The 10,593-nt window shown below is 53.2% G+C and overlaps 1 protein-coding gene across 5 annotated transcripts in view; it reads right to left on the reverse strand.

Moving 5' to 3' along the window:
* The window catches only part of TESMIN (testis expressed metallothionein like protein), a 44,580-nt gene extending 37,070 nt beyond the window's left edge, over positions 1 to 7,510 (reverse strand). For 3 of the 5 annotated variants that reach the window (XR_004730789.3, XM_035263606.3, XM_035263603.3), the window contains exons 1-3: positions 7,448 to 7,510; positions 5,277 to 5,786; positions 1,840 to 1,998 (exon numbers count right to left, since the gene is read on the reverse strand). Coding sequence is in view for 4 of the 5 variants with exons in the window: in XM_035263606.3 (XP_035119497.3) it covers positions 1,840 to 1,998; positions 5,277 to 5,747 (630 nt within the window). In the remaining variant the exon portion in view is untranslated. Of the gene's footprint in view, positions 1 to 1,839; positions 1,999 to 5,276; positions 5,787 to 7,350 lie in introns of all 5 variants that reach the window. The other 2 variants (XM_035263605.3, XM_035263604.3) reach the window with 2 other exon arrangements.
* Between the last annotated feature and the right edge of the window lie 3,083 nt (positions 7,511 to 10,593).

Raw genomic sequence — 10,593 nt, forward strand, 5'->3', positions numbered from 1 at the left:
TCCTGTCTGGCTTCCTTCTTGTGTCCGTAGTAGGCGACTTTGCCTTCCCGGGGCTCCAAACTGCGGTCAGAAGGGGAACCGGTCCCGTTTACTCTGCGCCCAGCGCTGCCGCGCCTAGGTGCCGTCACTGCCGCTGCGCCGGGCTCTGGTGTTGTGCTGGGGGCCCGTGCAGGTCCTCCAAATGTGTTTACTCTGCTCCGAGAGCTGCCACGCCGAGGTGCGGGCGGAACCGCTGCGCCAGCCACGAGAGTCACGCTGGCGACCCCTGTGTTTCCTCCACTGGGGGATCTTCTGCTCCGTGAGCGACCAGAATTTGTCTGAAAGTGTGGCGTCCTCTAGTTCTCCGCGCCTTCCCTGAGAGCTGCAATCTCGGGATGTTAGCGATTGGCCATCTTGGATCATTCCGCCAATAATAGTAGAGTTCTAAGAAGCCACATTGATCTGCTTGGGCCTGAGCAGCACTGTCAGGCCCCCTTTGGATACTGACTGTAAATTAATGCTCGTGAGCTGGTGAGTCCGCCAGGCCATCCCCTCAGTCAGGCAAAAGCACCGAGGAAACTCACTGTGTGCCCAGCCCTGCTCCAGGCCTTGGTGCATGGGGGTACAAAGGCAAGAGATGCCGTGGTTTCTTCCTGCACACAGCTTCCAGTTCTGCTGGCAGACCACAACTATACAGAGAAGCTGCACTTTATATAATTACGTTGCTTATAATCCAGAGAGGAGAACCCAAATAATCATAAAAGGCCAATGTTATCAAAGTAATACACATAGGGCCTACTATGGTAGCCAGGTGAAAGTCACTGGGTCAAAACTCCATGTCATTTTGACATTTGATGACATTCTTACTATTGTGCCAGGTTAAGAAAGTTTCTTAGTGAATGAATGTCAGGTAAATCATTTGACAGTTATTTCAGAACTCATGGTGATTAAAGCAGAATGATAGTTCTCATTGATTACACTGAAGTGTTTATATTGAAATGTAATTCATGTTCAGCATTCATGTTCAACTGGAGTTTTATTTGATTTTGGAGCATAAGGTTAGAGCTACACACACACACACACACACACACACACACACACACAGAGGAAAGGCTTGGTGAACTCTGCAGACCTGCCTTTACTGCACACTTCTGGGCCTCATTTCTAGGAATAAAAAATTGCTGGGGGAAAGGCAATTATCGGTTCTTTGGACTCTTGGCACTTTGCTAAGGGAATGCATGGGGAGGCTCCTCCCATACCTAGTCCTTGCCACAATGAGATATGGAGTCCTAGATGCACCACTTAACTATGAAGACCCATGTAGATGATGTGATATCTCTGTTTTCCTACCAATAAAGTGGGGATAAAAATAATACGTATCCTAGAGTTGTTAGGAGGGTTAGATAAAGGTGCAAAAATATTACATAAACTACAGCTGTGACTGATGACGGATCCTATGCAAGCGCTACCTGCTCTCATGAGAGATTGGGAGGCACAAAGGACGCAGCCTCTGAAGCCACAGAACTGCACTGCCCCCACCAGTACTCCAAACTACGAGGCTCAGCTGAGTCACTGGCCCCAGCACTGCACTGACTGATGTGATTTGTGCTTCCTCTCCCTAAGGAATACAGCAGTGTCCTCATCATTGTTCCATCTGCTAAGACGGAGTAAAAATGAGAATCTTAGAGGGGAGATGGGAAAGGTTCTAGATGCTGTCCCTGTTCTGCTAATGAGACAACCAAAAATGCTGGTCCAACACATACACAAAATGAAAATCGATGGAAACCGTCTGTCAACTGAGTAATGATGGGGTCCGACATTTAATATGTTAGTCCTACATATCTTCTTTGGCATAATTACCATTGGGTTGGAATCTTTCTTATGAGAACAGCAGGAGGTATCCTCTGGTTCTTGGGACAATGGGAACTTGCAACAGGATTCCTGAGCAAGAAGATTCTGGAAAGTTGCTTCTTCTGGATTATTACTTGTAATAGTACCACCTGCTTCCTTGATTTCAACCTAAAAAAAAGCAGTCATTATTTTAGAGAACACATGGTGGTCCCTGGCTCCTCCAGTTGCATTATCTAGAAGACTGAAACTCAGTTGTAAGTAAAAGTTACATTTTAAAGAAAAGAGCACCCTTACTTTGTGCCTCTTCCTCACTGGTGCTTATAAAACTATTAATTTCTCCCTGTGGGGGGGCAACAAGAAGGGTTGACAAATCATCTAACCCACCTCCCCGGGGGCTTAGGACTCCAGGAAACCAAAACCACCTGCCCATGAGGGGTGAGGATGTGATTTTCATGTGGCACTTGTGTTGTTTCCAAAATACACCTAAGTAACTGAGAAGAGTCTCCTGCTGGTCTCTGCCTCTCGTGCTGCTTAACAGTGCCCCACTCTAATGAGCTGAAGCCCTGCTCTTCCTTCAAGTCACCTAAAATGCTGACCCTGCATCACACCTTTTTTTTTTTTGAGATGGAGTTTTGTTGCCGCCCAGGCTGGAGTGCAGTGGCGCCATCTCAGCTCACTGCAACCTCCACCTCCCAGGTTCAAGCAATTCTCCTGCCTCAGCCATCCAACTGGAATTACAGGCTCACACCACCACGCCCAGCTAATTTTTGTATTTTTAATAAAGATAGACTTTCACCATGTTGTCCAGGCTGGTCTTGAACTCCTGACCTCAGGTGATCCACCTGCCTTAGCCTCCCAAGGTGCCAAGATTACAGGCATGAGCCACCTCACCCAGCTCCATCATACTTTCTTCCACCATGCTCAGTAGTTCAAATTAAATGTTCTAGTTGTTTTTTCCTCAAAAAGTCCAAAATCCTTGGTACTGTTTTTATATTATTTATTATGTGCTTATAATAAGATTTGTAGCTAGGTAGCAGCCCTTTCCTGCCTTAAAAATAGGACAATAACAAATACGTAACAGTGGAAAGTAGGGAGTGGCTTCCAGCTTTGTTTTCAAGCTATCTTCTGTAACAACTGTCAATTTAATGACAAAATTACCAAAAATATGGAGATATACATGGTTAATACTGAAAATCAATAGAATTCTTAAAAGAAGTCCTCATGGTTAAAAAAATAATTACCAGCTGGATTGTTCCTCTCCCCACCCCTCCTCCTCCACCTGCATGCGCCCAAGCTGCGGGGATCAGACCACAGTGAGTCTCCCCAAAGGCCAGGAGGTAGGCCATAGAGTCCTTCCAAAGAGACAGTGGCTCTCAGGTAACATACTAAAATATATATATATATATATATATATATTAGATTTATAACTTAAAAAAATTTTTAAACACTATTTTAATTAATTAAAAAAATTCCCGACTTGGCCTCCCAAAGTGCTGGGATTACAGGGGCGAGCCACGGCGCCTGGTCGCAGGTATCTTCCAAATGCAGCTCTTAACTCAAATTGGAGATTGTCTAGCCCAAAAAATCAGAGGCCCAAACAAACCATAATCCCCATGTATGGGCAAATTAGTCAGCACAGCAGACTAGCATCTAGGTATAAATCTTAATAGAAATAAAGTTTAGCTATATTTTAAGTAGCTTTAAATTTCATAGAAATATAGACAATTTAACATTTTCTTCTACGGGCTGCTTTGGGGATGTGCCATGCACATCATCCCAGTTTAGATTTAACTTATCTCCTTGTAATCAGCAAAAACTGCTATAATAAATACATCGTTTCCTCAGTCCTATCAACTAATATCTGAACTACTTACAGTAAAATTCCATTTCTGACCTTTCAAAACTAAGGTCAATACGTGGGAATGAATTTCTAGAAAAGAGAAATTAGCAATTTACCCTGAATATTTACTGGAAATAATTCCATTCTCTTTAACAATAAACATGTCCGTGCTGTATCTGTTTCATTTTATTCATGAATCAGAAAACAGTCAATAAAAATTTAAAAAGCAAAGTCTCTCCTTTAGTTTGTTAAACCAGCAATCTCTTAAAATTGGATTACATTAAAAAGAATTTTACTATCTTTAAATTAGCAAATTCTCTTTTTTGTTTTTGTGAGACGGAGTCTTGCTTTGTTGCCCAGGCTGGAGAGCAGTGGTGCGATGTTGGCTCACTGCAGCCTCCTCCTCCTGGGTTCAAGCGATTCTCCTGCCTCAGCCTCCTGAGTAGCTGGCATTACAGGTGCCTGCCACCACGCCCAACTAATTTTTGTATTCTCTTCCTTGTTCTGATTAATGCTTGCCAACTCCACCCGGTGAGGAAGAGCCGAGCTAGGACATACCGGTAGGAGGCGCTAAACACGAGTCCGGATGGGCAGCGAAACGCAGTTCCTAACATTTCAAGCCATCAGAGAAAGGCTCTGAGGAAGACCTCTGTCCCTGGAGAAGGCTGGGGGGACTGGTGAGCTCTATAGCTCCTCGGAGGACAGTGGAGGCCCCACCCTCTTCCCCTCCTTTTCCTGTACACGAAGGAGTGGCAATTACCCTAACAGAAAACCAGAAGGGCAGAAAGCCAAGCTCCTGCTGCTCTGGCTTATGATACACGGTCAGGCTCCAGCCGTCTCAACACTGACTCCAACGCGTCCCACAAAGGCTTCCTCTCCAGCTTGCTAAAATGACTTAATGGATGAGTGGTCTAGTTTTCCAAGCTGGGTCCTTTTTAAGGGGTCAAGAACACTTACTGGGACCTTTTGTTTCCTTTGAAAATGGATCGGTTTTAGCAAGAACAAGGCGGAAAAAGATCGGTGGTCATCTGTAGCTAGAGAGGGCAGTGGGCTGAGCGTTGGCAAGCTTTTCTTTAGGCCCTGATTTACATCACATATGCTTGGAGAACCATTACTTATTAGCAAAGGGAAGAGCTCACATCTTGCCTTCAAGGCTCAGCAAATCCAAGTATTAACTCTGAGTTCTTGCTGTGGATTCCAAGCCTGATAAAGTGCAAGATGCGAACACGCGGACAGCCCACCACATCGCGTTTGTTTACACACACTAGTCACCAGCGGAAAGCGGGTCTCTCTCCTTAAGCCAAGGATGGCAACAGCCCGAGGGAACACGTCCTAGCGGTCTCCCTCTTTGGTGCCCGCCCTCTGCATGGTTAGGGCAGCTTTGGACGACTGGCGCAGGGCAGAATCCCATCCAGGGGGAAGGGCTTGGCTGGGCCGATACATGTTGGATTAGGAAGAGGACAGAGTATACGGACTCGGGTGGGCTGTGCGCGGCGTCACCAGGGAAAATGCTTGGAGGGAGAAATGCTGGGGCAGACCCGCAGCCTCAGATAGGTTGGGGAAGGGATGGGGGGAGAGCTGTGCCCATACCCCAGGCGAGTCTTACTGGGAACACCCGGACGCCAGGGTGGGCGGCTCCTTCCCGGACCCAGGCGCCCAGGGGCAGCACCGCGGAGCTGCGGTGCGGGGGCAGCAGCGAGGACAGGAAGTGCACGTTGCAGGTGGGCGGCGGCGGGGCAGGCAGGAGCGCGACGTCCTCCAGCGGGCTGAGCTCGGGGATCCCGGCGTACTCCCCGAGGAGCTCCCCGCCGTCGCCGTCGGCCCCCGGGAGCTCTGCCTTGACCTGGCCCTGGCAGTCGGCTCCCAGCGCGGCGTTGAACGCGTGCAGGAGGGGCTCCTTGGGGTCCGCCGGGCCCAGGTACGCGTCTTTGAAGACGTGGAACTCGTCCTCCTGGTGCTTCACGGGGACCTTCAGGCCGATGTTCTCCGAAACGAACGGACTCTCGGCGTTGAAGAGCTCGGTCACCATCACATCCACCGGGCTGGGCAGCCCGCCCACCAGAGGGCCCTCCTCCATGGCGCGGCGCAGCGGGGCAGGATGGCGAGGGCCGCGCTCCTGTAACACGCCACCAGGTGAGAGGCGGCCAGGTGAGGGGACCAGGGAAGGGGGCGGTCAAGTGAGGGGTGGCAAGAGGAGAGGAGGGGTAGCCAGGGGAGGGGGCCAGATGAGAGGCGACCAGGTGGGAGGGCCAGGGGAGAGGACCAGGGGAGGAGGCCAGGTGAGGCGGGGCCAGGTGGGGGGGCCAGGGGAGGGGACCAGGGGAGGGGCGACTAGAGGAGGGGGACAGAGGGGGGGCAGGTGAGGGGCAGCCACGGAAGGGGGCCAGGGGAGGGGTGGCCAGGTGAGGGGGCCAGGGAAGGGGGCGGTCAAATGAGGGGTGGCAAGAGGAGAGGAGGGGTAGCCAGGGGAGGGGGCCAGATGAGGGGCGACCAGGTGGGAGGACCAGGGGAGAGGACCAGGGGAGGAGGCCAGGTGGGGGGGGCCAGGGGAGGGGACCAGGGGAGGGGCGACTAGAGGAGGGGGACAGCGGGGGGGCAGGTGAGGGGCAGCCACGGAAGGGGGCCAGGGGAGGGGCGGCCAGGTGAGGGGTGGCAAGAGGAGAGGAGGGGTAGCCAGGGGAGGGGGCCAGATGAGAGGCGACCAGGTGGGAGGGCCAGGGGAGAGGACCAGGGGAGGAGGCCAGGTGAGGGGGGGCCAGGGGAGGGGCGACTAGAGGAGGGGGACAGCGGGGGGGGCAGGTGAGGGGCAGCCACGGAAGGGGGCCAGGGGAGGGGCGGCCAGGTGAGGGGGGGCCAGGGGAGGGGACCAGGGGAGGAGGGTCAGGAGAGGGGGGGCCAGGGGAGGGGCGACTAGAGGAGGGGGACAGAGGAGGGGGGGCAGGTGAGGGGGCAGCCACGGAAGGGGGCCAGGGGAGGGGCGGCCAGGTGAGGGGCGGCCAGGGAAGGGGCGACCAGGTAGGGGCGGGTCAGGGGAGGGGCGAGCAGGGTAGGAGGGACCAGGGGAGGGGCGGCCAGGTGAGGAGGCCAGGGGAGGGGCGACTAGAGGAGGGGGACAGAGGAGGGGGGGCAGGTGAGGGGGCAGCCACGGAAGGCGGCCAGGTGAGGGGCGGCCAGGGAAGGGGCGACCAGGTGGGGGCGGGTTAGGGGACGGGTGACCAGGTGAGGGGCGACCAGGTGAGGGGGCCAGGTGACGGGCGGCCAGGGAAGGGGCGACCAGGTAGGGGCGGGTCAGGGGAGGGGCGAGCAGGGTAGGAGGGACCAGGGGAGGGGCGGCCAGGTGAGGAGGGACCAGGGGAGGGGCGGCCAGGTGAGGAGGCCAGGGGAGGGGCGACTAGAGGAGGGGGACAGAGGAGGGGGGGCAGGTGAGGGGGCAGCCACGGAAGGCGGCCAGGTGAGGGGCGGCCAGGGAAGGGGCGACCAGGTAGGGGCGGGTCAGGGGAGGGGCGAGCAGGGTAGGAGGGACCAGGGGAGGGGCGGCCAGGTGAGGAGGGACCAGGGGAGGGGCGGCCAGGTGAGGAGGGACCAGGGGAGGGGGGAGCCGGTGAGGGGAGAGCGGCTGAGGGGCGGCCGGGGAGGGGCGACCAAGTGAGGGGCGGCCTCGCCCACCGCCCACCGCCCACCCGCAGGGGCCTGGCCCGGTCCGGCCGCCCCCTCCCGCCTGCAGAGCCGAGGCCAGACCCGGGGGCCGCTCCGTCAGGCTTCCTGGGAGGGATGCACCTGGGGCCGCCGGGGCTGCTGCGGCGCGGAGGGGCGAGCAGGATGAGGCGCGGGCCGGGCCTCAGGCGCCGGCGGCCGTTGGCGGTTGGGGAAGGGGCGGGGCCTGGGCGTGGGGCGGAGTCGAGGTGGGGGCGGTAAAGGCGGGGCGGGGGAGCTGGGTGGTGGGCGGGGCCTGCGGGTGGGCGGTGACAGAGTGGCGAGGGGCGGGGCCTGAACTGCGGCGGTGGCCGGGGGGGCGGGGATCCCGGAAGGCGCTCCCAGGGCTCCGCTGCTCCAAGCTCAGGTGGGGAAACTGAGGGCCTCATCGACTCGGGCAGCGCTAAGTGGGACTGCCTAGCTTGACTTCTGACCGTGGGTTACAAAATATATTTTTCTGGCTGGGCGCGGTGGCTCACGCCTGAAATCTCAGCACTTTGGGAGGCTGAGGCGGTCAGATCACTTGAGATCAGGAGTTCAGAACCAGCCTGGACGACATGGGGAAACCCCGTCTCTACTAAAGACACAAAAATTAGCCGGGCGTGGTGGCGGGGTCCTGTAATCCCAGCTACTCAGGAGAGAGGCAGGAGAACCGCTTGAACCGGGAGGTGGAGGTTGCAGTGAGCAGAGATCGCGCCACTGCACTCCAGCCTGTGTCGCAGAGCGAGACTTTGTCTCAAAAATAAAATAAAAAGAAGCTACTCGAGAGGCTGAGGCTTGAACCTGGGAGATGGAGGTTGTGAGCTGAGGTCGTGCCACTGCACTCCCGCCTGGGCGACAGAGAAAAAAACAAAGTCGCAAGTACAGTGAAAGTCTTAAATTTTGGGTGGGGAATGTACTATTTCATCTTTAAGGAGTCAATAGGAATCACCGCTTCATCAAGAAAAGAGGCGAAAGTTTAGTTCAAGTGATGGTGGAACCTGCCAAAGGGTTAAGATGGGCTGGCAGGAGTGGGTGCTGGCGACACAGCCTCAGGTGCTGTTTACCAGAGCAGCGTAAGTACTGTTTTGGTAAAAATAAAAAACGTAAAACATCAGCTTTCTAATCTCACTTTTAAAAATGAAACACTTTTCTAAATTTTTTTTTTGAGACGGAATTTCACTCTTGTTACCCAGGCTGGAGTGCAATGGCGCAATCTCAGCTCACCGCAACCTCCGCCTCCTGGTTTCAGGCAGTTCTCCTGCCTCAGCCTCCTGAGTAGCTGGGATTACAGGCACGCGCCACCATGCCCAGCTAATTTTTTGTATTTTTAGTAGAGACGGGGTTTAACCATGTTGACCAGGATGGTCTCGATCTCTTGACCTCGTGATCCACCCACCTCGGCCTCCCAAAGTGCTGGGATTACAGGCTTGAGCCACCGCGCCCGGCTTCTTTTCTAAATTTTTAAAGGGTAGTACCCAAGGTACAGCAACACCATGTACTATTTTTTTTTTTTGAGACGGAGTTTCGCTCTTGTTACCCAGGCTGGAGTGCAATGGCGCAATCTCGGCTCACCGCAACCTCCGCCTTCTGGGTTCAAGCAATTCTCCTGCCTCAGCCTCCCGAGTAGCTGGGATTACAGGCACGCGCCACCACGCCCAGCTAATTTTTTGTATTTTTAGTAGAGACGGGGTTTCACCATGTTGACCGGGATGGTCTCGATCTCTTGACCTCGTGATCCACCCGCCTCGGCCTCCCAAAGTGCTGGGATTACAGGCTTGAGCCACCGCGCCCGGCCCACCATGTACTATTTAATTGTGCACTTAACATTCAAAAATCAAGAAAATTTTGACCGGGGCTTGGGCGTGGTGGCTCACACCGGTAATCCAAGCATTCTGGGAGGCCGAGGTGGGCAGATCACAAGGTTAGGAGTTTGAGACCAGCCTGGCTAACGTGGTGAAACCCCATCTCTACTAAAAATACAAAAATTAGCTGGGCGTGGTGGCACACATCTGTAATTCCAGGTACTCGGGAGGCTGAGGCAGGAGAATCACTTGAATCCGGGAGGCGGAGGCTACAATAAGCCTAGATCACACTGCTGTACTCCAGCCTGGGCAACAGAGCAAGACGCCCTCTCAACAAAACAAAACAAAACAAAATTTTTCCTGGTTTAGAATTCTTAAATTTGGGCCGCCCGGTTGAAGGCATTCAGAAAGAGCGTAGCCAGGACTTCATGTGAAAAATTAATTTTGGACATTAAATTCTCAGTTGGAAAATTCCTGCCATGTGAATGACCTGAAATATATTCCAGGCAACATATGGACTTGACAAACACAATTGAAGTCCACTCTTTGGCCGTGTCACAGCGACGAGCAGTGAGATTCGGCAGCACCACATCCCGTGTGTCCTGGCATTTCACGTTTTGGAGGATTCCACAGAAGGCAAGCCCTAGTGGCTTCTTCAGATTAAAGTTTGGATAGGTTTTTCTTAGTAAACTCTCCTACTAAGACCTTTCAATGTTAAAATCAAGCTTGAGCACCACACCATCCCCATCACACCTGAATTTGTTATGTATCTCTCCAGCCCCCTCTCTGGGTATTTACATACAGATGTGTGTGTAGGTCTTACTCTCATTTTATGGCTGGAATAATCACATCATCTTGAGTAGAGTTTAAGGGCAGGACTTCGGATCCAACTTGGTCTTTCCAAATTGCAGGGATCTAGAAGGCAGCTGATATAAATCGAAGAGCCAGGGCTGGGCACAGTGACTCATGCTTGTAATCCCAGCACTTTGGGAGGCTGAGGTGGGTAGATCACTTGAGGTCAGGAGGTCAAGAACAGCCTGACCAACATGGTGAAACTGTGTCTCTACTAAAAATTCAAAATTAGCCAGGCGTGGTGGCACACACCTCTAATCCCAGCTACTTGTGAGGCTGATGCAAGAGAATTGCTTGAACCTAGGAGGCAGAGGTTGCAGTGAGCTGAGATCGCACCATTGCACTCCAGCCTGGGCAACAAGAGCAAAACTCCATCTCAAAAAAGAAAAAAAAAAAAAACCTCACCAAAACAAAGGTAAATAAATAAAAAGAAGAAGAAAAATAATAAAAATAATAAATTGAAGAGCCCAAGAATCATGCATCACTTGAGTGGCCCGAGCAAGACCACAACCCACAAGATTGCACCATTCATGTATTTATTAATCAGAATCAGACATCTACTGAGCAGCATCATGCCAGCTGTACACAGCCACC

Source organism: Callithrix jacchus, chromosome 10 (genome assembly GCF_049354715.1).
Source record: "Callithrix jacchus isolate 240 chromosome 10, calJac240_pri, whole genome shotgun sequence".
NCBI lineage: Eukaryota > Metazoa > Chordata > Mammalia > Primates > Cebidae > Callithrix > Callithrix jacchus.